Consider the following 25,798-nt stretch of genomic DNA (forward strand, 5'->3'; position numbering starts at 1 on the left):
TGGGCAAAAGGAAATTTGAAATCACTTTTTAATAGGGCTCAATATGAAGTGTATGACGTAGGTGGCATACGATTTGAATCAAGTCACATCAAAACAATAAAAACTTAGCTTGACCTAACCTTGTGTCGATAAAAAGTCAGCATTTCTCACTGAAATGTAGTTTCGTATAAAAGTTTCTATTTATAGAATCTTTATAGACAAATTGGAAGCCGAATAGCAAGCGTTATATGCAAATGACAGTTTATGACATTAATTTTATATTATTTAGTAAATATTCAAGCAATTTATAAGTAATGAATTAAACTAAATACTTACTTAGCTTTAGACAATTTTCGTTAAAATTATAGCAACGCTTAATAGCTTCAAGAAATCGATTAATACTGTATCGGTATAATAAATCATCTATGCACTTCAGTATTTTATTTACGACGATAAATTATCAGTAATCTGTGTCAACACATTTTGCATCCTGGAAGTTAGCCAATTTATGCTTTAGACAAAATAAGTCGAACATGGCCATCCACCTACATTCCTATATTATAGAAAATAGAATAACGAATCTTTGAAGTAGCTATATGAATTTGGCACTATATCAAACGGGTCCTGTTTTAGGGATATATTTTTTTTATTTGCATTTTATATGTTACATGTGCATAGTATACAATAACAATATATTATCTGTGGTTAGGTATTTTTAATATTATAAAAAGGGTGATTAGAAGATGATTTTAATTTGATATTCTTGTTATCTCTTAAACTAAGTTTTTTCTTGCAGTAGTTATTTATAACTATATATCATACTTATTAAAACTTGGGAGTGCTTATATATCCGTGGTTTTGTCCGCACGTAAAACCGCTGGGCATAAGCAGTATTAGATAAATTTTGTTTGTCCGGAATGAAGCTGAATATCTGATAATAATACACCACATATTAACCAGAACACAATAGCTATAGAAATACTAGCATTCGCCCGTGACGTAGTCCGCGAGGTAGATTTAGTTTTAGCCTTATAAATCACGATTTTAATTACCCACATTTCTTTTTGTCTTTTGGTGCCTATTAAAGTATTTTTGTTTGTACCCAATAAAACATGGTACTTTGCTACAGGTATATGCGCGTTTCCTGGCCAAGGACCACGACTCCGGCCGCGTGTCTTACTTCGTGTCCCGACGCACGTGGCTCAAAGTGACGGAACTAGTGCTATCTCTGATGCGGGTGTCTGATCCTCGTATTGCGTCGCTAAGGAACCGTGTTCTGCAAGGACGGAGTACTGGCCGCACTGAAGTTCAAGTGCTGTCGCCGATTACTGGTAAAAACAAATTCATTGTTAACAGTTACTGTCTCCATAATGTTGTTAATTGAGTCAATGTTTAATGATCTTAAATATGGATAACTAGGTGCGCCCCGCGGTTTCACCCGCGTAAGTCCGTATCCCGTAGGAATATCGGGATAAAAAGTTGTCTATATGTTATTCCAGTTGTCCAGCTATTTATGTACCAAATTTGATTGCAACCGGTTCATTGCAGGTAGTTTTTGCGTGAAAGAGCAACAAACACACACACATCCTTACAAACTTTCGCATTTATAATATTAGTAAGATTTGTATAGCCTAAAATTTATTCGTTGCGAAAAGAAAAGAAAAGATAGAATAGACGAATAGACACATTTCCAAAATTAAAAGATGTTATTGGTTCGTTTCCAAATTTTAATTTCACTGACTACGTGTAATTATCAACAAAAATGAAGAAACTATTCATTCTTCTCTTTGTTTCATATTACTATTTTCACAGCATTACTCAAAAGCACATGTGCTCTGTAAAAAAGCAACAGTGAAACAAACTAGCGCGCGTAAAAACAAAATGCGTATTAAATTGCGTAACTTGAGTCTAAGTGTTCGTATTACGACTGCTCATAATTACCACAATTATGGCTAAGAAATACTTAACCTGGAATTCTGAGCTTTTGTACGGTGTACTGTTTCTATTGATTCTAGACTGGAAATAATAGTATGAATGTTGCAAACAAGTCTTTTAATCAAGCCTCGTTTAAGCCTATAATTACCTCCTACTTGTATCCGAAAACACCTACCTACTAAATCTACTCAACTAAACTGATTTATTTAAACATTTTCGATTCTCCTTGAAGTTATTTGAATAGGTTTACATAAATAAAGTTGAAATAACAATAAATTCCTAAAAACAGAATTCGATCAGGTTATATTTTAAATAACATTTTGAGACTTTAAAAAACGTACACGTAAAAAAATATATATAACAAATATTACGTCTTTTTTTATAGGACGTGTGATTGGTTTACGCGAAGTCCGTGTGGTCAACGACAAAGTGTCGATTACCCGACTTTTAGTACGAGTGATATCTGGTTTACAACTAAACATTTCTCCTGATACGGCTATTGAAAACGGATACGTGTCTGAAACTACTGTTACGAGACGATTGACAGCCCAATACCAGGTGAGTTAGATGGGGGCTTCAGTGTGATTTATTAGGGCAGGAAATTGATTTATAGGAACAAAGACGTGTTTGGTAGAATCAAATTATATATGTTTTTTAAATTGGATTATTAAAGCATGAAACAGATTGGAATTTTCTTAGACAAGAACTATGATTAATTATGTTTGTAGACGACAAGTAACTTAATTGATTTTTAAGTACAAAGGGTTTAAATTTACTTCATTAAAATTAATTTCTTTAAATGCTGAAATTCAGTTAATTTTACAGATAGCACTTTTCAAATAGTTTTTCAATTCAACATCATCAGCTCATATTTGTTCCCCCTGCTGGGACACAGGCCTCCTATGAGGGATCAGGCAATAATCAACCACGCTGTTCAAGTGCTGGTTGGTAGATGTCCCATGTCGTCGAACTGTTAATTCTCGGACATGCCGTTTTCCTCGCGTTGTTTTCCTTTACCGTTTCGAGCGGTGGTGATGATATTTTTAACACGTTATTTTCTTTTTTCAATATTACAGGAAGGGCTTCTAGATATAGACATCGAGTTCTCAGACGGAACGCACACGGCTCTCCGAGATGTGGCCACGTCTGATTACCACTTGCTCGTGGAAAGTCTGGATATCGAAGTTGTAGCTTTTGCGCCCATGCTTGCTTCGGTCCATCCTAGAGTTATCGCTGTTGGTGAAGGTATGACATTATGCTTCAGTATTCTCTATTATAAAAATTATATACAAAAATGGGTACTATACGAATATAAGGAATGTTGTGCCAGTATAGTAGCTTCGATGAAAGTTAAACGTTAAAAAAAATAATAAAACATATTGGAATATGTGTTTTCGATGATATAAGTACACCCAAAGAATTTCTCCATTCAGTCTATTATCTATAAAATTTTTACACATCATTTTACTAGCTGATTTTTTATAGGTATCAAGGCCCAATTACGTATTGGCCATGGTATCTATAAAACGTACATTTGTTCGACTCTTAGTTTATTCATGCATCGCAGGTAGCGGAGAACTATTACGCGTAACTTTACTCACGCCCGACCAGTGTCGCTCCGGGCCGATACGTCGAGTAGCTCTCCCCGGTAAAGGCGACGCTAAAACACCAGCAAATATAAAGAACATTCCTGGAGCTCTGGCCACAGCAGCCGCTAGTGTGGATGTAGACTTCAGTGGAACAGATGCACCACAGAGGCCGGATACACCGCAGAACGATGACATAATGGCTCGGGGTGGCATCAGAACTGGGATGAACGATTTAACGGATTTGCTTAAAGGTGCAGATATATTAAGAATTTTTTGCTTAAGAGTTGTTATTCTAGATATAGTCTATTGAGCGGAATAAATTTTTATTGGTAATATTAGAATAAATTATTATGTAACAAAATGTAGCATGGCCGTAAAGCAATAAAAACGTTAAATGTTTATATTTTTCAGCTTAAAAATTAGTTTTCTTTGTAGAAAATTTGGGTAAATAAAATAATGAAACTAATTTAAAAAATCTAAATAAATTAACATTGGTATCCATTATTGGCATTGACGCGAACGTAAAATGTAATCTTAGTTAGTTATCAACTTTACCAAGTAGAGTAATAATTAAAGAAAGACCTTTTAATAAAACCACTAAATTACCATTCGTGTCTTTGTAGATATTTCACGTATTAAAGATGAAAACAACCACAATCCCACAGTACAAGCGCAGCAATACGGATCCATTCACCGACCGAACGCTGCGCACCACCCGCGGCATATTGCGCAGAAAAATGAGTCGCAAGTACAAATCGGTTGGTATTACATATAATTATTATATGTATATTTTATGAAATTATAGAGAGAAGAAAGAGAAAAAAAAAGAAGAGAAGCAATGTTAGTTTTTTAGGAAAAAAAATTTTAAATGTTAGTACATCATTTTGTTTTCGTGTTGTTAAGTTACCTCAAATTTAATCGAAAAATTTGTCGTTACAGGAATGACTATCTTACTTGGAGCATTTTGTCTGGCGATCATGGTAATTATTTTATATAGTCAGTTCTATGTTTTTTTGGTCATCCTTCGTTCTTATTCTTTAATAAAATGAAATTTTATATTTAATTGTTTTTTAAGGTGTTTGTGGTATCCTGTGTTGTATATGCATACAAATTGAAAAGAGTGAACAGTCCAGGAGGAGGGGTTTGTCGAAACAGTCCCGGTGCGACTGAAAGTGGTCGCTTACAAGTTACCAATTTAGTTGGAACTACACTTGGCCTTGCTAAAGAGAAGCCATTGAGGGAATCGACCACTAATGCTCATGACTGGGTGTGGCTTGGTACGACATTTCATATTTATATCGATCCAATATAATTTTAAATTTATATGATTGTCTAGTTATTTCCTTTTCATAATATTACAATCTTCTGTTCTTAATTTATATTACTTATTCGCAGGAAGGGCAACAATCGAAAAGAATGGAAACCGGCACCCAACCAACAGAAATTCGATGCAACCCAGCGATAAGGGGAATAACAACCAAGAAATGCGTATAACCTCCAACCCCTTGAACTACAACTACGTCGACCCAGACGATGCAATCCGTGACAATGGAAACGTTATGGTCACCAGCTTCGATAACCCCAACTCCATTGAACTACCGTCGCAGAATGAGAAACGTGACAGGATCATAGATTCGACGACATATTGCAAGAAACCCTCGAGGCACGCGCGGCAAAACTCCGGAGACGGTCATTGGCAGTAAGATTATCATTGCCATCATTTCTTGCATGCTTCACACAGCCACACAGACATTTTACATGCCAATTAGACTTATGTTAGTGGTTTCTGTTGCGTTTATGTACAATGTGTTGTGTTATTTTAGGGATCCTAACATCCAAGAAGAGTATCGACCCCCAGTGCCACCGCACAGAAACTCTTCAACACCTCAGCCTCAAGTACCGGTGCCACCACGGAATTCCAATAAAGTAAGTTGTTATTAAATTAATTAATATAAGTATGTTCATTGAATACATTTTGCATTACAAAACCTTAAAATCTTCTTTCAGATTTTGCCAGAGTCCGTCATGCCACCTTCCAGACGAAGCCACTCCAGGAATCATCATAAGAAACACGATCGCGAGCACGAACCTACCAAGAGATCTCCGGAAAATCAACGCCACCCAGACCGGTAAGCTTTTATCAAATACAACTATTAAGACTTGTGGGACAGAATACTATTCAAATGTAAAGATGTTTGTAGATAGAGCCATGCTCAATTAGGACTACGTATTGCTTCATTTTGTTATTTCGTTTAGTAGTTAAAAAGTACATAGATTTTTGTCTACCTACATTAAAATAACTTTCCATGTTTGGATGTACCACCCAGTACAATCGTTAAAACTTTCTTTTTATGACAGACGCTCTTTTTACAGTACTGCATTTAATTATTAAAGTATTTAATTATCTATCTTTGTTACAGAATTATTGATCTGAATAAAGCCGAATCCCCATACATACCGAGCCGAGAAATTAAAGATCAATACAAACGCGACTCCTACCCTCTTCGACTCCGCAACGACTTTGACGATGATCCAATGGAAAAGCTTACGAATAAGGACGATTGCGCCAGATTATTTGAGTTTGATAACGACGCTCCTCTCATTATGGAAAATAAGGACTACCGAGAAATTGTTGGCCTCAACAGAGGAACTGATGACTCACGACGCACCTTCACTAAACCGGAAAGCCCTGACTACATGCACGACTCTGGAATCGGTAATACTATATGACATATATATATATATATATACATATTTTATTTTATGTATAACCCCTTTTTACATATACTTTTATCTTTTACACACAAAAGGGATATCCCAACGCTTTCCTTGTCAAATAAAATAATAAAATTTTATTTCGAAATAGTTGCACGTTTCTATCAATATTGAATCGCAATCTTCATCATTTACAGGTCTACCTGACTTGCAAATGAGACATAAGAGTAAATCGAAGGATGCTAATGGTAAAGGAGATTTCGTGGAATTGTCCAATCAGAATAAAGGTAGGTATAACCTAACCATTATGAGGTACCTATCTTATTACTATCATTTTTATCTAGATGCCTGATGAAACAGTATAATTCTCGATTTCAATATAAACCTTTATTTTGGTTAGCTACCGTCAGTTTTTATAAGCCTAATAACTTTCACAAACCACCACTGGATTTTAAGAAACAAAGGCATTTGTTTGTTCATTGGAGACACAAATAAACAAACTAGCTTTTATCTCCCCCGATAGTTTCTTTGTATTTCTTTTATTTCTTAATAATTACGTAGTCTTAGAAATGGGTAAATAGCAGAGTTATTTAAAAATGTTTTTTAAATTAAATGTTCTTAGCTACCCTTGTCTCTTTTACATTTAATTGACTTTAATATATAAGCGATCAGAGACAGTTCCTTTAGTATTCCTATAGCTAGTACTATTATGCACCTTTATAAATGTGTATAAACGTCTACCTCCAGGAAGATGTACATATTGTATTGAAAAAACTGTTTATATCAGGAACCCCGTCTCCCGAAGTGAAGCGCGCCACGATAGTGGGAAACCCAATGTACTCGCGCGGGGCGGCGGGCGCGGGCGCGGGGAGCGCGGGGGGCGAGCCGCCGGCCGAGCCGCTCGGCCTCGACGACCTGCACATGGACTACGATCAAATCATGCATTATTTCCATAACCTGAAGGTATAAACCGCCACACCGTCCCACCACGCTTCTAGTGTAGACGTTGCTGTGTCGCTTACCGATACCCGCTCGGCCGCTCGGCGCGAACCGTTCTATCATATCGTACATCGGTGTCTATGTAATTTACTTATGAATATTAGAGCCTGACTTTTGATGCATTTAATATGGAATGTAGTATAGTATTTTATATGACTACGTTTTATACGAATATACATTGTGTCGTGCAGTATTAATTAATGTAAGGACGTGTAGCTATGCATTATTTATATTATCTCATAGAAGTAACGTCTAGCCTTATTGCAGCAAGTTTAATAATGTTCGCCTCGGTAGATCTACCTTTATACCTTTACAATATTATAATACGACTAGTACCGCCCTTACTCTCGATGACATCATCCTTATATTTTTATCTAGTAGACAGCTAGAATAGAATCCGACTCTTTTCACTTATTTAGAAGTAGCACATTTCACCGTAATCCCAATTATATTGCAATTGCTGCAAATCATGACTTATTCGAACAAATTTTTCGCAGGAATCGAACGCCTGAGTAGAGCAGATCATTGCAAAGATCCGGCAGATATTGTCTACGTTTAATTATCAGCATATCATCAAAGCTGCTCCAATCGACGTATACAATGCACCCATTGGCGCGAGCGGGGTGGCCGGGCTCGAGGATAGTACTATTGACACACTCAACAACAACCAGCAACCTAGCGACGATGCACACATATATGAGAACGTTAAAGTTTCTAGTGTCGCACCCACGCAGATGCTTTGTGACTCGATAGCACACAAAAATACCTTTATGAAACGCCAGCTTAAGTTTCTCCTGGAACACTTAAGCGAGGCGTACGAATAAAGTTGTTGGTCAATATATTATCCTCTGTACAATATGTGTCCAAATGTGGATCCTTGCAGTGATCGAAAACGATATAAACTATGTAATTGTTTTATACGTATACCTATAACGTTTAACGTATTTACTCTAGTCATCAACAAAGTTGCACATGTTTATGTATTTAATGATGTATCTGTGTGCATGTAGTTAATACTCAAATATATTATAATCTATGATATAATGTTGTAGATAGATCGCGTTGTTTGTCTGTTTAACGATATTACTTCTTTTGGTTTTGGTGACTCGTTAATAAAATATGATATAATATACGAGCTTTTAGCGGTTGGAGCTATAATTATTATCCAAATACCAAAATAAAAAAAACGTTGCATTTTTCTCTGAATAGTATGTACATATTTTCCATTATAGATGATGTGAAAACGCTACCTCACTTATGTCTTAACTTATAGCTTAGCAATTACATAGATCCATGAGCAAAGCAAAATGTATTTATATAACAACTATTTAATATGCCTATTTAATTATTTACGTATTAGATTTTACATAATTTATTCCACTTCTTTTTCCCTTAACAAAGACATGTAATAGGCTTTAAGACTGCAATTTGCCAGTGTTTAGAAATATTAATTAATTTAGGAACTATTTATAAGACAAACCTAGTCAAATATAATATGTTTAAATAAGGGCTAATTTTTATTTGCTCAAATGTATACCGTTTTCAATTATACAATATTATGTAAACTAAAACTTTACGTTCCTATTGTTTTACCACTTCATTTATTGATGTTGAACAAAATAAAATTTGGCCTAAAATATCTTACGTATATAAAACCTAATAACTTGAATATTACTGTACAACGTTCTATACACACGTGGCTTTATACTCAATCAATATTGTATAACTTTGTGATAATATGGCTGCTCTCGTTGATTTTTGGCGGCCGACTTTAAATTAAAAAGCCATATCATATTATGAAATCTAGTTGCTTGTATCATATATTATAATGTATCTTATTAATTTATTAAAATGTAAATTGCATTTACTTGTAAGTTAGTTTTATAGGTTTTGTAAATATTGTTATGATGTTATATAATTTATAGGTATGTGTGCGAAGATACGAAGGAAATAGATGTATAAATGTGGTAGAGTTGCTTAAATATCGACAGAGTAGGCTGCACTGAATTATATAATAAAAGTTTCATGTCTGTTATAATTGTACACGGAATAGTAAATGTAATTGTGTATCGATGTGACCCTTCTAGAAGATGTTTCTAGTGAAATCTATCTTTTGTGTTACTATTTTTTTCTTCGTAAAGCAAACTGTTATAACAATCTATTCAGCTTTAACTTTAATCTGATAATATTGATATTATTCGTAACGTTTGGGCTTTTGTCGTTAGTTTAGGGACAAGTCACAGAACACATACCTACATTGTGCAGTAGAATTTGTTACTATAACAATTGTTTTTGTTGGGTTTTTCCTTATATAAAGAAGTTTATTAATAAATTATTGCTACAGACTGAGGCTTGTCACGAGAATCCCTTAATGAAATGTCAAATATAATAAACAATTATGAAAATATTCATTTGTTTTTTATTTGAGTTATACCTACCTATGCATAGTTTTAAGAGAATAATTTAGTTTAGTATGTTTCTGGAGTAATTTCGATTATGAAAACCTAAAAATTTTAAGTAAGTTCAAATGGCTGGTTATGACTAACCACCAAGTTTATTAGATAACACGCAGAGCGACAGGACTAGCGTTAATAATAGGTAGTAAATATATTTTTTTTTACATACATTCTTTATAACAGAGTAGAGATTTTCCCGAAAATCCCATCAGAACGGGAGCTATGCGAGGAAAACCCCAGCACAATCTTTTTTATCGTTTATCAACGCGGCCGAAGACGAAAGGCTAGTCAATTATAAATCCATTAACATAGTGCGTAGGTAAAAATTAAAAATAAAATTTATTTTGGATTATATTGACTCTATGTTATTCAAATAAAAATAGATAGGCCATATGCCTACAAAGTAGTTAATGAATATTCGGGGTAAACGAAAAACTACCATTATTACTGTTCACTAAATTCTATTCTCTATTCCACATTAAATCTTACAAGTACTTGCAGTACCACCTATGGTCATATTTCGATATATGCTTGTGACAACCGCCCATGTTGTTTTGTATTAAATATTTCATTGTGTAATTATTTTGGTTGTTTTCTTCCTTCCACTTTTCGTCGGCTGCAAATTTCTCCATTATTTCCTGTGACACTGGCTCAGCTTTGAACGGCAACCTCTCGGCGATTATTCGTAACATGTTTTTCACCTGAAAGATAACTTAAAAGATAAACCAAATACCAAAAAAGGATTAATATAACTTGCAGGTAGGTAATATTGTCAGAATTGCATACTTTTTCAATATGATATACTGTAACATCTTCTTCATTAACACCACATTCAGAAGCTGTTGACCCAAATTCATAATATGTTTGTTTATTCACACATAAATCAATAATTATAAGTCAGAATGATGTGATTTCTTTTTAGTTGTATCTGGCTTGCTGCCACTAAGGGATCAGTGCCATTTTCATCAAAATCAATTGAGTATTTTATGAGTTAGAGGGCTAAATATAAAGCATTGACAAAGAAAACAGCATTACAACAGTTCCCACAGTTCTTCACACAATTTCAAAAAAAAAAAGAATTGCTAAAGTTGGTTTTATTTTGTAAATTATCTTGTTTTCTTTTAAACATGGAAAAGACTAGTTAACATTCATAACTGAATGAGTAGAATTCTGATAAACTAAATAATTTAAAAAAAGGCACACAATAAGATGCAATAGATCTATAACATGAAAAGAAACAAGTATTGTCTATTATTTTTATTATATTTACTATTGCACATGATTTTTAATATTATTTGCTTAAGGCCCATGGATTGGGATCATAAATTGTCTTATATAACTCAACTCAAAACAATAGTACCACATACCTCAGCATATTCACATTTTCCACCGACTTCAAAAATGATGCGTCCATTTTTTATTGGAGTGACATAATGATCAATAGCTCCTTTACCACCACCCATCCGTTGGCCCTGACCCTTCTTTGTGATAGGTTGCCATGGTGGATCAATACGCCAGATTGCAAACATTTTCTTTTGGTCTAATCTCCTAGCAACTTGAAGACGGACCATCTCAAAATGTTCATGGCGCATTCTCCCCCCTCCCCTTGCCTGTTGAAAGATTTATTTTATTACAAACCATACAGACTATGGGATTGTGAGTATCAAATAGTTCTGCAAATGAAGATGATTCTTATATGGCTAATCTGGATCAAAACATTAATTTCAAGAGTGTGATGTTATAGTTACTTATTTTTGTATCCGATGTCCGCCAAAAGCTTAGCCTGCATGGTCAAAGGAAATACCCATGGGAATGATATGCTTCAATGCCGTAAAAATTACCCTATATCACTATTTACTACAAAAACTTATCATTGCAAGAAAGAACAAAGAATGAAAAAAAGAAAGACAGCATACATGAAATCAGAAAAGAAAAAACAAAAATAAACAGTTTGACTAAATAATTATGTGTGGCTGTGTGTGCCAAAAAAGGCAGCATTGCCTGTTGGTTTGCCACTAATGCTGAAATTTATTGTCATACAAATATTTTTTGTATAAAAGACGAAATAAATACTCATATGAAATCATATGTGACTAGACTGGAAAAATACCTAAATAAACTTTCTAACCAATTGATAAAAATACATATCAAAAATGTTTTAAAAGGAACACAAAGTTTGTATAAGACATTTGAAGAGCAGATGTCCTCATTGGAGTGCTCGCTCTACATGTCCTACTTTGCCAGGCAATGCTTCCGCTTATAGCAAATACCGTGATTGCTGATAAAATTGAAGAAAAAAAAAGAATAAATAATATCACTGTCTAGTTTCTTCACTATCTCAAGCCAAAAAAATCATAATACAAGACACTTGCAAACAAACAAATCCACTTTTGCATTTTTGAATATAAGTAAGGATATGTTACTGACCACAACACCATATTGTTGCAACTGCAATGTATTGTGCACTGTTTCAGGTCCTCTCATATAACGCAACCTCTTTTGCATTTTAGGTGGTTTGATATTTGAAGGATATAGGGGCACTTTATCAAATACTTTCAATCTGGGCCGTTCCGGTATTTGAATATCTGAAAAATTTTGATCAACAGTTTATTTTGAAGGTCCATTTATTGGCATATTTTATTAATTTTTTTCTTTGAATTGTCATACCATCATAATTTTTCGGAGGAGGGAAGTATTTTATACCCGCAGTAAAGATCATCTGAAGTTTTTCAGGTCGTAAAATATCTGAAAATCCAATGCAATAAATTAACAAATTATTCGAGATTCTAGGTACTAATATTTATAAAACCATAATTATCATTTGTTACGCACTTGTTGCGATATTCCACGTGTTCCTCATCATTTTGTGTGATATTTACCGCGAATAATACCTTCAATGTTAGACTTTCTATATCTTTTCGCAGTAGAAAAAGGGTTAATAGTAATATTTTATAAAAACATTATAGGTTACGTGAAAACCAAATTATACTTCGGCCGTTCAGAGAATGCGTTCCTGACACCTGTCAGTTAGTCACGACTAGTGATGGGCACAACATAACACTGAGTTCGTTACCGTTCCTCCAAAATGAACCGCCGCATTATTTTAAGACTATTTTGTTTTAAATTGGCGGAATCATTTAAAATATATATTTTCGTTATTTAAGTGGAAACCAAAAAAAAGTAATTCATATAATAAAATTGACTCCGATTCGCTTGAGGAGGTGGTGTCTTCATCATCATCTTCGCCTACATGTATAATTATATTATTATCAATAATAACTATATTTTTATATTTCGTAAAAGTTATTTTATAGTCCATTATTTTCAAATTCTTGAAAAGAAAAACAAAACGTATTATTTTATATTATAAGTATAACTGTATAAGAACAGATAACGATACTTGCCTGTTATTTTTAGCACAGCACTACAAATATGAAGCGTTGACATAACCTTGTAATAGCGCAGTATAGATTTAGAAAAATATTGTTTACCAAGTTATTTGACACTCAGTTTGGCACAAAATTATAACATTCATTGATTATTGATATAATAATTTTTTTTTAATGCTCATCAATTGTTAAAACGGTAAACAACCAGCAAAAATATTTTTATTTTTACTGCAACGCCATTACAAAGTTACGTCGTCAGTTCATTCGCGATGTGTCAGGAACGCATTCTATGAACGGCCGAACTATAGGCATTTGTGATTTGACGACTGACGTAAGTTTGACTCTCAAGTTGAAGCCACAGATTAAGAACCAGTTACTATGTTATTGGCCGAAAGTTCCTTATCTGCGGCAGTGGTTGTTATTTTATTTTTAACGACTGTACCGAAACGTTCTTAAACTCAGTTAGTATTTACTTATAGTTATGGGTAAATGCAACAACTAAATATATAAGATATATTATTCATTTACAAAATGATGTTGCATGGTTTAATGATCCAATCCCAATGATTGGGACACGGGATATTCATTAAGCTGTAAGGAAAAAAGTAACGACCTCTGTAGTTGCAAATACTATGTAACCCGTTGCTAAGCAATACAGTAAAAAATAAACATGAACATCTTGTAGCATTGTTTATTTTGCAAATAGGTAAACTTTCTTTGATAAAGAAAACAGAAAAGAAAAGTCTGTTTTGATAATTAGTCTATAATGAATTACAAAATCATGTTGAACTTACAGAAGTGCTTGTATGTAAATAATTATGTATATTGCATATGGACCATTGTCGAATTATTTTATTTTTACGTTAAGGTTTGTACTGTAAAAATATATTTTACTAGAAATTAATGTTGTATCATAAAGTTGTATTTGCATCGTTCGTTTGGATTAACTAGTACTTAATCTGTGAGAAAATTACACATTAAAAAAATTATAGATGTTGTAATTTTATAGATTTTTATATGTAGTATTATTTTTCTAAACTAGTCAAAACTTGTAACTAGTACCTAATCTGTGTTTTATAAAAAAGGCGATAAAGTAAGACACTCCATTTGCATTAAAATGTATACATTTTAATTCAATAGGTAGTTAGTAGTAAGATTTTCTCAGCTAAACTTGATTGGTAATTAAAATAAAATCGAAACACGGACGGACGTAAATAGATACGGCATTAGGCAAAATAGAGTAGGCAAAAGTGAATAAATATTCGATTCGATTTCTAGGATTATCGATATCAAGTTTATTTTTAAAACATTTTTTTTAACTAATAGACTAATTTGTTATAAACTGTTTTAGGTTTTCTTAATAATAGGTTTTTATACTTTCATTCACGGCGGTAGGCAGCACCTACTTACTACATTGTTCGATAAAATTACGTCGTCAGCCCTTGCTTATTTACTCTTACCCCCCCACCCCCTCTGGTTGTTGAAAATTAAGCCTATTCATTCTGTTTGCGATACTATATTAGAAGCAAACAAACCTTTTTTCATTTATGATCCGAGATTTTTATTGCATGCATTTTTTGTTTTCTTTTTATTTTCAAGTAAATCTGTACTGAATTGTTAATTCCATTCCTTTATTAAAAGCAAGCATATATACAAATCTCTTTTATTTACAGAATAATAAGTTTGACCAGTTAATAAAATATCTATCAATAGCGTTATTCGTAATGTTTACTACCATAGAAACCATAAGGCTGTATCTTGGACACAATGGAAATTTATTATATCGGGTAAGATCACCAGATTAAGTAAGTGTAATTGTTACTAGTGTTTGTCTACCCTTGTATTTACTTTTAAAGATAATAAACGATAGTTGAGCGAATGGGGTAACTATAAATTTGATCCGCTCAGACAGACACACAGACAGTTACTTTTTTATTTTTATCTTCTTACTATGAACTAATTTTTATAAAATGCTATTCATATAGCATTAGATGCATTTTATAAAAATTCAAAATAATACTTAATAAATTCAAGGATTAGAAAAAGCTCGATCATGTGGCGGGATTACTACCCAGGCTCTTCGTGGAAATAAACTTGGCCATTTTTTAATTTTAACATACTTAAGATCGATCATACCTCATAAGGCAGGATTCGAAACCTCTCTTGCCAACTGCTGACGGCAACGGGAAAAAACAGTTTTATTTCTAGTCTAAAGAATTTACCACCACAATTAATGATTAATAAAAGATTGTCTAGCTTAGTCTGTCTGTGATCACGCTCGCAGTAAAGTTTTAGTTAGTAAAAGCCGGGAAAAAATTATTGTTACAATGAAATTAATATATCATTTCAGGTCCCAGAACTCGCCAGTTTTTTAATGTTAAGTGTTTTCATGCAATTCCCCTTGATAACGTATTTTTTACTCAATCCATATTTATTGAATACTCCTCTGGAAGTGACATTGCATGCTATACTTTGGGTTACAATTTCGTTGGAAATTCTGCTAAGTTTTCTGGCCTTAAAGCACGCTTCTTCCATAGCAAAGGGAATTTATTTATCAACTTCTAGAAACAGACTTTTATAACACCTTAGTTTATTGTGAATTTATGTATAACTTTAAAAATTTAATAAAATTATGTTGTGTAAAACACATTTTGAAATTAAGTTTATATGAAAAAACATGCTGGTAGATGCATAAGGAAATTATCCATTGGTTATGTAGATAAAGAAGTCCTTACAAAAGAAAAAAAAATAAACAATATAATATGTAGACATCTTGACATCTATAATTAATTAAATATCGTCATAACATTATAAACTATCTACTCCAAATATTGTTTATATAATTATATACCGTCATAAAAATTTAATTTTAATCAGGGGATCAATCGAATATTATAAAATTAAAAATTGCATCTTCTGAGAAACGCAACCATTAATGTATCTTTTCAATGGACTAATATTAATTTTAACAATCTGGTAAGTGTTTTTACATTACAGGCTATTGCCTATAGCAGACACTAAACCTCTCTATTTTGCTTAATGGTATTTCTATAATTGTAGTTGTAAGTTTGAGGAAATAAATAAATATAAAAAAATATATAAATACGTTTTGAACACTATATATTGATTGAATGGAAAAATAAAAAAAAAGTTTGTTGCGTTAATTATTTTATTACTTCACATTAAAGCTTCCTCATTGGTTTATTTTGAAATCTTAAGTACTTGATACGCTAAATATAGTACAGAATTTAATATTGTGTAAGTGTAATACTTCTTTTAGAACTTTACATACAAAAATACTTATTATAGGTACCTTACATATTTTTTTATTTCTTTTGTCATAATGTACTTTAAAGGCGAAACTTTTTCCATTGAAAGGTATTTTCACATTTGCACAAACAGCACCACATTATTTTTGAATAAATAATTTGCTTATACATAATTGCTTCAAAATAATATTCATTACAATTTTGTTCAACTCAATTATAATCTACACAACTCATCTTTAATATTAGTATATTAGCTATTTATTATGGGATTTAGTCAAAATATCAATAAAACAGATAGACATTTAAGGGCATAAGTATAAATATTTGAATGTAAGTCACATTTAAAAGGTAGATTAGCCACTATATTGTTTTATAAAGAATATATCAATATATTCTGTAGGGATAATATGTGTATGAACTTATAATATATCATATGAATTTTTATGTCAGCGCATGATTTGTGCATAACTTATATCTATTTTGAATGAAAATTCTCAATAAATATTATAAAACAATGTTTGTGTTTTTTTAAACAATTTGCTTCAGAAGGTTCAATTATTAAGTAAAGTTTAACAGCTCAAAATTGTTATCAAATAAAGACTCTAAGTAGATAAACAAATTAAGTGTAAGTAACAAAAATTTGGTAGAGATCACAGTAGGATACACACTACATTTAGATAATAGGAACATATCATTTATTAATTATTTAATCTTCAAGAAATAAACCATTGTCTTTAAAAAAATTGTCAATTGCTAATCTTACAACTTGTAAAGATGATGTGAATGTTGCCATTTTGTTTTCGAAAGACTCGACACTTTCGAGGCCTAAAGATGTGATTATTTGGGGAAAAGTTGGAGACATTTTGCAGATGACCTGAAAAAGATATACGTTTATTATTTACTTCACAAATATGAAAACAGCTGCTAAGTCATGGCTCATGAATGTGTTGCTAAGAAAAAGAGGGAGAAATAGTTTAAAGAAGTTGTTACCTGCGGAAACACCCGCGTGGTCAAAGCAAATTTGCAAAAACCAACAAACGCACATAAGCACTTTTAATTACAGGGACATTGGGAAATGTCAAAACAGATCTTTCTACTCAGCATGTGGATAAGAGACTTCCATTATATACTATAACATATAAATTAATATAATAGATTGTAAGGGTAAGTTGACTCTGCCAAATGTACTCTTGTATGACTAACATGTTTGCTCATTTACGATATCATGTATAAATGCATTGCATATGTTATTTAAAAATAATCGCCTCAACAAAACACGGTAAAATGGCACTAAAATAACAGGTACAGACACAAGGTAGATATAAACGATTCTCAACATGTCTTTTTCCATTCTAAAAATACTTATGTTATCTACATAATATGTATTTTTAGACAAATGAATTATTTATTTATTATTTCACAATTTAATGTACCACACCAAAATTTAAATGTTGCAAATATACAATAAAGTGATTAATACAGTACATAAGGGGACTTTATTGCTTATCAGCGATCTCTTCTAGGCCACCCAAGGATAAAGATAAAGGTAAAATAAATGGAATGCGGGTAGCTGTGAAAACTGAAGTAATAGAGAATACATAAAATATATACACAAATAAATTTGATAGAAAAGCTAAGTTAGAGAAGTGTTTGTGTAAAAGAGTTTTAAAGGATTTTATACATCATCATATGTCTAACATCTACTGACAAATAATTCCAAAGTCTGTAGTTACAATGAAAGAGTTACCATAGAAACTAGTATGGTGGGGAGTAAAACTGCAGTTAGAAGCATATTATTTATAGCATAATTGGAAGTCACTTGAGTTTATTTCAAAAGTGGGAATGATGGTCGTATTTTATGGACTTCGTAAATACGTACGTAATTGTATGCAGAAATTTCGCTCGCGGCGCTTAAGTGTATTCAATCGGTCTTCACTAAGATCAATGGTATAAGAGTGTGTAATCAAGGAGTGGAAGCAGTGATTTAGCTAACATATCCTTTAACTTTTAGTAGAAATTGGTAATAATTAATGTAAATAATGTTGGATAGTTGAACATTTCTGCAACTCATCGTGATCACCTATTGTGTAATATTAGCAGGCTCAACATAGTACATCTTAGTATGTAAAATTTTTAGTTTTATATCATTCAAATTGCCATCTATTTAGATGATTCAATCGTCATTTAACCATTTCAATATCGCAAAAATTCTAATTTAAAAATAATTTTAATGTTACAAAACTAAAAGTAAAATTTACCCAAGACTGCATTCCATCAAACAATAACATAATCATTGAAATAATAATACATATTGTATTGGTTGAGATGGTTGAATCATCTCAATAGATGGCGCCGGGGTGGTGAGGACGCCCACTTAGCACATGATACTGAAAGAGTAGAAGAAATTCAATTGTTTTGATGGGATCACGGGGATGTGATTATTTTTTTTTCTATTCTTTAAAAATTCTTAATTTAATATGTACCGTAAACAGTCGTTGTACTATCCAATTGTGATATTTTTTTACAGAGCCTTCATATGCTGAAGAGAATATACTCTTCATATCTATATCATCACCATTGACTTCACTCTTCAAGTCTTGCAAGATACCAGTAAAGGTTAGTTCGAAGAACAGTAATGCCCTGAAAATTTATACATCGATAATGTAATAATACATTTTAAAATACTTATTGCAAAATTTGTAAAACATCATACAAGGTATTCATTAGACTAAATTGAAAAGTCAGTTTTCCAAGGAGACGACAATACATACAGAAGAAAGATGATTTCATTATGTGTATTTTTTTATATTTTAAATAGAGATATAATCTAGGAATCTCAACGTCTCAATCATTTTAAATCTATCATACCTTGTACATGTCTATTCATTCATTTGTCACTGTCAAAATAATTGTTAAGTTTTGTTTTGTTAATCATGTGTTATATTAATACACAACTAGCTGCGCCCCGCAGTTTCACATTCGTAAGTCCGTATCCCGTAGAAATATCGGGATAAAAAAATGCCTATATGTTATTCCAGTTGTCCAGCTATCTACGTACCAAATTTCAAAAAGTTTTTGCGTGTAAGAGCAAGAAACACACACAGACATTCTCACAAACTTTCGCATTTATAATATTAGTAGGATTTATATTTTTAGGATGGATCTTGGTATAATCTACATGGCTATACTATAGCATAAAAGTTTTTACACATACATTTACACATTTTATATATACCCACCTATTGAGCCATAATGTAGCTTCAGCACCTGTGTTTCCACTTTCAGATTTTTCTTTTAATATTAATTCAAATAGACAGGAATTCTCATCATAAGTGAAATTGTTTTTAATTTTCTGTAAAATATTATCAACCATTGTTCATTTTAGTTATATTTTCATAATATTTAATTTACAATGAATATATATATATATATATATATTCTAATTTGATAATTTCTTATAAGATTATTATTATTAAGATATAATTATTATTTAAAAATGAATTTTACTTACATCAATATTACCTTGCATGTCATATTTTACGGGATTAAACATTTTTCCAAGACAATCTGCAATAAAAAAATATGTTTGATTAATATAATTGAAAATATTTCCATGAAATTTTATAATTCATTTTAAAAAAGGTCAGCACTAGCTGTGCCCCGCGATTTCACCCCCGTAATTCCGTATCCCATAGGAATATCGAGATAAAAAGTTGCCTATGTGTTATTCCAGTTGTCCAGCTGTTTACGTATCAAATTTCATTGCAATCGGTTCAGTAGTTTTTGCGTGAAAGAGTAACAAACTCACACACATCCTCACAAACTTTCACATTTATAATATTAGTAGGATATCCTTCCTATAAGGATAGGATTTCTAATTGCTATCAGAAAATACTACACTGTCGATAAGATGCCAACTATATTTTTAAATGCATTATGATCCGGTATTCATATTTTATTATGAATACCGTAAACTTTTAAAATAAATGGTGTATGATTGTATAGTTCTGTATGTTGATTATCTTACCAAGAAGAATGGAGGGTAAAAGTGATTAATTTTACTTACCTACAATTGATACTAAGTCTGATGTTGCTTTTACAAATTCTGCTAAATTAATTCGTCCATTCTGTATCGGTGGGAAGTAATTGAGGTCTTCAAAATTATTTTTTTTTTGCGTTTGAGTAGACGACCCTGCCATGGCAGATAAATAGGAGACATCGTACGTTTCATTGTTAAATAAGTTTGTTACTTATTATCAGATAAGCAAAATGATAAAAACATGATTATATTGTAGTAATAAGATAAGACAATAAAAAAACTTGTAAATAAAATTTGACGTTTAACAATAATTTGACAGTAATAATTGACATTCGTCAACAAATAAACTTATTATCTAACCACAGAGTAATTTAAACTACAGTAGTAATGATTTATTTAGTTTTGTGTGTTGAGTTATAGTATCTGTGGTTCAGTGATTCTACCATAGTTTTGAATATAAATTGAAATGGAAGATACAATATATACAAAACTATATCAATTATGAAATTATTATAATCTATTAATTACAGTTTCAAAATTAATTTTATCAATATTGTAGAAGTGAAGTCAGTGTCTCTCAGTAATCATAAAGTAGGTAATTATAATGTAATTTGGATTATTGTTAAAATTTAATTGTTGTAAAAACAGCTTTTTGAAATTATTTTGTCTGACTCGTTTGATTTGAGATTTAAATCAAATTACTGTACCACTTTTATAATACTTTACATTTTTTACATAATTGAAATAATAAGGTACTAACATAAACACAAAAAAAAACTGTAATTCACGGTCGAGTAGGATTATAACTTATCATGTACGTTATATTTATGTTACAATATACGGTTATATGTAAATAAATAATTAATGAACGTGAACTTGCTAAATATTTAATAATGACGAAAAAACAACATAACAATAATTTGTTGGAATCCCAGTCAGGCAGTTTGAAGTTAGATAGGTGCTTTTATTACTAAAAGCACTTGAACAAAGCGCCTGATTGCATAAAAATCTCTATATAAATTGTTTTCACTAAAAAAGTCCTCAAAGTTTTTATCAATTTGGCTACAAATTAACAGGTCAGGTTTAGACATTTCAACGTGATTTTTACTCAGTGTGATTTTTCATAAAATATTTGAATTAAATCATTATGTGTCCCATTAAAGTGCTTGATCTAGCTCCTAAGGCTAAGGCGCTAACGTGGCAGCACTGTTGCTACGAATACTTATAGCTTATTTAAATAGCTAATAAATAATTTATGAGTACTTAATTAAGGGAACAGTAATACCACAGATATCCAAATATACCTACGTCAAGTAGAACCATACCGTTCGATAGTTATACAAAGTCACATAAATCATAAAAAACTAGAATAGTTTACGAAACTTATGGCGGATTTAAGAAGCAGAAGGTTTAGCTGGCATGCATCGGCAGATTTAGGAAACTCCCAATTAAGAACCTCCTATGACATTTAAATAACTTGTAAAGAGTCTTAGAATAATGAGACTGATGGACACCCATAAGACTAAAAACGGGCGGAAAATTGTAACATTTACCTAGTGCCTAGTGGCGTAGAATGGGGGGGGTAAATTGTTTGAAATACATATAAAAGAATTCATTTATGACGTAATTGCCTTAAATTTTTATAACTATATGACTATACATTACTAATGTTAGGCACGGCTTAAGACTAGCATACAACTTTGTTCTCACAGTAAACTATCAGAGATGAGAATATTTACTTTTATGTACAGCTGCTAAAATATAACAATAATTGTTAAAATCCACCGGATTTTTCTGCTAGCACGTCTATGTGTATGTTAAAATAAATAAAACAAAAGTATGTTTAGATATAATAGTTTTTACTTATAATATCACCAGGGCATATAGCGACGAACTAATTACTTTGGTATTTTCACTATATAAGCTAAGGCAATAAGTATTTAATAAAGTCCTTTCTTAAGATAATTGCTAAAATATACAGAAATATACTTCAGATTACCTTACCTAACTGTTAATAACCTATTAAATTGATTGATCAATGGTAAAGTCTATGTATTAATCGTTTGTTACGCATACCTTTTTTATTTATAAAAGACTTCTTAAAAATAATTAGGTATTTTATAAAGTATTATTAAATTAAGAATATTTTATAACATTGAATATATTTTTGCCCACTTAAATGTTCAGCGTATTAAGTTTAAAACACAATTATTTTCTGGACTTCGATTTAATTTTTCCAATTTGATAGGCAACACTTAAAAGGGTGGAGCAGTCAGTCAGTCTTAGGTATTAAATATAATTTTAATATGGACTCTGCTTTGTAATTTTTTTTATAGCTGAAATTTTTAAAATATTAGTAGGCTATTGAAATTTACTGATTGCGCCTCTTAGTCCTTGCTAACATTTGCATGTGTTTTATTGTCACTTTATATGTTTGCGTTTGGTTTATAACGATTTCATCACTATTACAATATTAGTATGAAAATGTTTGTTTTAATACGTTTCCTAAATCATCTTCCACAATAATTGTTAACACTTTGCTTTTTGGAGAGAATGTAAAAGGAACTAAAAATCTTTTTTCCGGAAGAATATTTGTGAATTCGTATGAATCCAAAACCATTCCATTCGTCTCGTCTCTAACTTCCACAATTCTTATTCCAGCCGTCGATAATATCAACATTTTGTTTTTATCAAACTTTAGCGATCGTGTTATGGCTTGTCTCTCCCTGCCGTATTCGTTATTAAACCACCTATGGTACGATAGCAGAACTGCACAATTTCGTGTCCAATAAATTGAGTCATTCCCATTGGAGCGGTTGGCATTTCTCTTAGAGTCGGACATTCTGTTAGTTATAGTTGAATAAACACTAGAAGGTCTTGTTATGGGAGTAACATTGGGGCTCCGTCGAACTATATCTGATTTGGACATAGAAACAAAATTTCCAAGGGTCGTTTTGCTTCGGGGTCCCAATATTCTAAGAGGTTCGGCCACATTCATTGTGACGTTTATATTTCGTTGCAAAGAAACCGTAGAGTGTTGTACGGGTTTACCATTAAAATTATTCATATTGTCTTTTGTTAATGCTGATCTTTTATCACCGACTAGAAATACACGATCTAAGTTGTCGAATCCTCTGCCCATGATTCCATCTTTCGTATGACCAAGATCAAATGTATGACCCAATTCATGCAAAACAGATCCCAATGTAGTGGCAAAACACCCTCCCCATGTTCCACGATATCCACTGTCGTCCATAAATCTCTTGTTATTGACAGGAGTGGGGTCCAAAAGGTTTGGTATAATGTCTGCAATTGTTAATGGCCATGTGTATAAGCAAGCTGATCCAAACAAAGCTAATCCACCTCCACCCAAAGCCGCATATGCTTCCGTGTAAGATATAATTTCATCATGCGTAAGAGGTTTGTCATTATCGGTGCCTTTAAATCTCGTACAGGATATAAATCCTAAAAATTTTCTTTCATTACTTCCTAAGTCTGATAACATCAGCTCTCTTCCGAAATGAGTCCACAGCTCATCTTGTTTCATTTTTCTCGCTTTATTTACATTTAAAGAGCTCTTAAAAACAATACATTCGGGATTTTTACTGTTTACTTCATGTTCAAGTTGAAATGTTTTGCGGCCTACACCACTTTCGTAAAGCTTTTCGGCCGTAACACTCTGTATAATTTTTGCACCAATAGCAATACGTGAGCAGGCACTCTCAATGGAGTTATCGATTTCAGGTGGACATTGAAAACAACCATCGTGGCCTTGACAGACTATAAAGACTGGTGTAACTCTCAGTTTCGTCCTGCGCGGTTCGTACCTTAAAACGAGATTATTTTTTTGTATACCGTTAAATTCTAAATCGATGATATTTTCACCTTTCTGAAGATCAATTAACACTTTAAACTCTCGGTTATATACATCCCAGAACGTCTCGATTTTGTTTCCACTGGTCGTTAGAGCACATTTGATTTTTTCGTAATTATTACAAGCGCCATAAGTTATAATACCTTTTAACAAAACTAAAGAATAATTTACGGTTTCACCGTGTTGAAAATTAGTAATAAATATAGAGTTTTGTTCATTTCTGTTTGGTTCATTCGTTCGGTTGTCCATCACCTGGAAATAATTTTATTATTTGCATGTAATGTTATTGAAAATCTGTCGGTATTGTTAAGCCTCAAAGGCTGTAAATCTTTTTACTTTTATAATTAGGTTAAGCGTATAAAATACACACATTACGTTATACAGTTTATCAACATGACCTTCACGTTAAAACATTTGCTTAAACTTTTACACAAGCAAATGAGAGCATGCCGACATTAGAAGTAAAGGTCGTCCCAAATGAATAGTTTCGCACTGAAGCATGACTCACCATGATGCAGTTAGCGTGGAGCGCGCACAACCAGCGCGACGGGTGAACTGCGGTGCGGGCGGCGCGGCGCGGTGGCGGAACACAGGCCGGTCGGCCGCGTGCACCGTCGATCCTCTTCACTTCCCTTTTGCCTGAACGTCAGGATAGACACACTGCGCATGCTCGTAGATGCAGACGCACATAACACAATAACGATTGCGACGCTTTGCGATACAGACTTACTGTCTCCACTGCCACGAGGGAAATTTAAAAAGTCCGATGCAGCAAATAAATCATGAGTCACCGTTTTGAAGTGTCTTTGTTTACTTCAACGCTCTTATTATAAAAAAGTTATCTCCGATTTACAGTTTATACAATACTGGACTTCCATAGTTGTAGAACTGAAGTTAAGTTTAATAAAAGATAAAATATATCATCTTTCGATAACGAGATATTTTTTGTTATTCGTGAGATATTTCTACCTAGGCCAATATAACATATTTTCGTTTTTTCTTAAATACGTAATTTTTACTACAGATAATATAATACATACTTACGAAGATTTTATTCATGAATTGCTATATTCTATTTATCTGTATTTGAATTAATTGATATCGGATTTATTCTATAAATCACATTGTTAACATTGCATATTCCTTACTACGAAATTAAAGCGAATATAAATTCACTGAATCAGAAAAGTAAATTAATAAAATTTTTATAAATTTTAAGTTTCCATGCGTTTTGTGATATTTAAATACACAAAAAAGCGTAAGTAGCTGTACTTTTCTGTAAGGCGTATTATTATAGTATAATAAAATAACTATATAATATTTATGCTTCTATGCTTTATCGTCACGTTTTAGAAACAATAAATATCATCGAAAATAATGATAGGTAGGCTGGTATGTATTTTATTTTTCTTAAAAGTGTATTTCAACTTACAGTCATCTCTAAAAATTTATATCACAATTTTTTTTTTGTATAACTTTATTTGATTAAATTAATGTATGCTGACACATGCTATCCTGTTCTATGTATTCTTTACTGCTTTGAGCGCCTTCAAA

At 32.1% G+C, this 25,798-nt stretch overlaps 4 protein-coding genes across 6 annotated transcripts in view; 1 reads left to right on the forward strand and 3 right to left on the reverse strand.

Moving 5' to 3' along the window:
- LOC119834938 (transmembrane protein 132E) overlaps positions 1-9,624 on the forward strand; it is a 54,572-nt gene extending 44,948 nt beyond the window's left edge. The window contains exons 8-21 of one of the 3 annotated variants that reach the window (XM_038359487.1): positions 1,109-1,310; positions 2,300-2,472; positions 2,991-3,159; positions 3,482-3,754; positions 4,127-4,261; positions 4,443-4,483; positions 4,579-4,780; positions 4,899-5,202; positions 5,327-5,429; positions 5,511-5,632; positions 5,924-6,219; positions 6,416-6,505; positions 7,006-7,181; positions 7,715-9,624. In XM_038359487.1, the coding sequence (XP_038215415.1) occupies positions 1,109-1,310; positions 2,300-2,472; positions 2,991-3,159; positions 3,482-3,754; positions 4,127-4,261; positions 4,443-4,483; positions 4,579-4,780; positions 4,899-5,202; positions 5,327-5,429; positions 5,511-5,632; positions 5,924-6,219; positions 6,416-6,505; positions 7,006-7,181; positions 7,715-7,729 (2,301 nt within the window). In that variant the 3' untranslated portion in view covers positions 7,730-9,624. Of the gene's footprint in view, positions 1-1,108; positions 1,311-2,299; positions 2,473-2,990; positions 3,160-3,481; positions 3,755-4,126; positions 4,262-4,442; positions 4,484-4,578; positions 4,781-4,898; positions 5,203-5,326; positions 5,430-5,510; positions 5,633-5,923; positions 6,220-6,415; positions 6,506-7,005; positions 7,182-7,714 lie in introns of those variants that run through there. The other 2 variants (XM_038359488.1, XM_038359489.1) reach the window with 2 other exon arrangements.
- A 493-nt stretch (positions 9,625-10,117) lies between these two features.
- On the reverse strand, positions 10,118-12,653 carry LOC119835290 (39S ribosomal protein L16, mitochondrial). The gene is made up of 5 exons (XM_038360024.1): positions 12,506-12,653; positions 12,341-12,418; positions 12,101-12,258; positions 11,041-11,283; positions 10,118-10,374 (listed from the first exon to the last, which is right to left on the reverse strand). The coding sequence occupies exons 1-5, from the start codon at positions 12,534-12,536 to the stop codon at positions 10,159-10,161; spliced, it is 726 nt and encodes a 241-aa protein (XP_038215952.1). The 5' UTR covers positions 12,537-12,653; the 3' UTR covers positions 10,118-10,158.
- Positions 12,654-16,217: 3,564 nt separating this feature from the next.
- On the reverse strand, positions 16,218-22,081 carry LOC119835015 (glycolipid transfer protein). Its single transcript, XM_038359596.1, has 5 exons — positions 20,398-22,081; positions 19,843-19,898; positions 19,571-19,683; positions 18,815-18,971; positions 16,218-17,205 (listed from the first exon to the last, which is right to left on the reverse strand). Exons 1-5 carry the CDS (start codon positions 20,528-20,530, stop codon positions 17,038-17,040), a joined length of 627 nt encoding a protein of 208 aa, XP_038215524.1. The 5' UTR covers positions 20,531-22,081; the 3' UTR covers positions 16,218-17,037.
- A 131-nt stretch (positions 22,082-22,212) lies between these two features.
- Positions 22,213-24,909, reverse strand: LOC119835014 (putative zinc metalloproteinase YIL108W). Its single transcript, XM_038359594.1, has 2 exons — positions 24,753-24,909; positions 22,213-24,496 (listed from the first exon to the last, which is right to left on the reverse strand). The coding sequence occupies exons 1-2, from the start codon at positions 24,753-24,755 to the stop codon at positions 22,844-22,846; spliced, it is 1,656 nt and encodes a 551-aa protein (XP_038215522.1). The 5' UTR covers positions 24,756-24,909; the 3' UTR covers positions 22,213-22,843.
- Between the last annotated feature and the right edge of the window lie 889 nt (positions 24,910-25,798).

The sequence above is a fragment of the Zerene cesonia genome, chromosome 20, assembly GCF_012273895.1.
Source record: "Zerene cesonia ecotype Mississippi chromosome 20, Zerene_cesonia_1.1, whole genome shotgun sequence".
NCBI classification, from domain to species: Eukaryota; Metazoa; Arthropoda; class Insecta; order Lepidoptera; family Pieridae; genus Zerene; species Zerene cesonia.

What these genes read in the sequence shown, in the direction of transcription:
- LOC119835015 (XM_038359596.1), bottom strand. Translation starts at nt 20,530, where the DNA reads ATGGCAGGGTCGTCTACTCAAACGCAAAAAAAAAATAATTTTGAAGAC. An exon ending in ACATGCAAGGTAATATTGAT is followed by an intron (nt 19,684 to 19,842) that starts GTAAGTAAAATT and finishes AATATTTTACAG; the next exon opens with AAAATTAAAAACAATTTCAC. An exon ending in GCTACATTATGGCTCAATAG is followed by an intron (nt 18,972 to 19,570) that starts GTGGGTATATAT and finishes ATAAATTTTCAG; the next exon opens with GGCATTACTGTTCTTCGAAC.
- LOC119835290 (XM_038360024.1), bottom strand. Translation starts at nt 12,536, where the DNA reads ATGATGAGGAACACGTGGAATATCGCAACAA. An exon ending in CACGTGGAATATCGCAACAA is followed by an intron (nt 12,419 to 12,505) that starts GTGCGTAACAAA and finishes TTGGATTTTCAG; the next exon opens with ATATTTTACGACCTGAAAAA. An exon ending in TCCTCCGAAAAATTATGATG is followed by an intron (nt 12,259 to 12,340) that starts GTATGACAATTC and finishes AAAATTTTTCAG; the next exon opens with ATATTCAAATACCGGAACGG.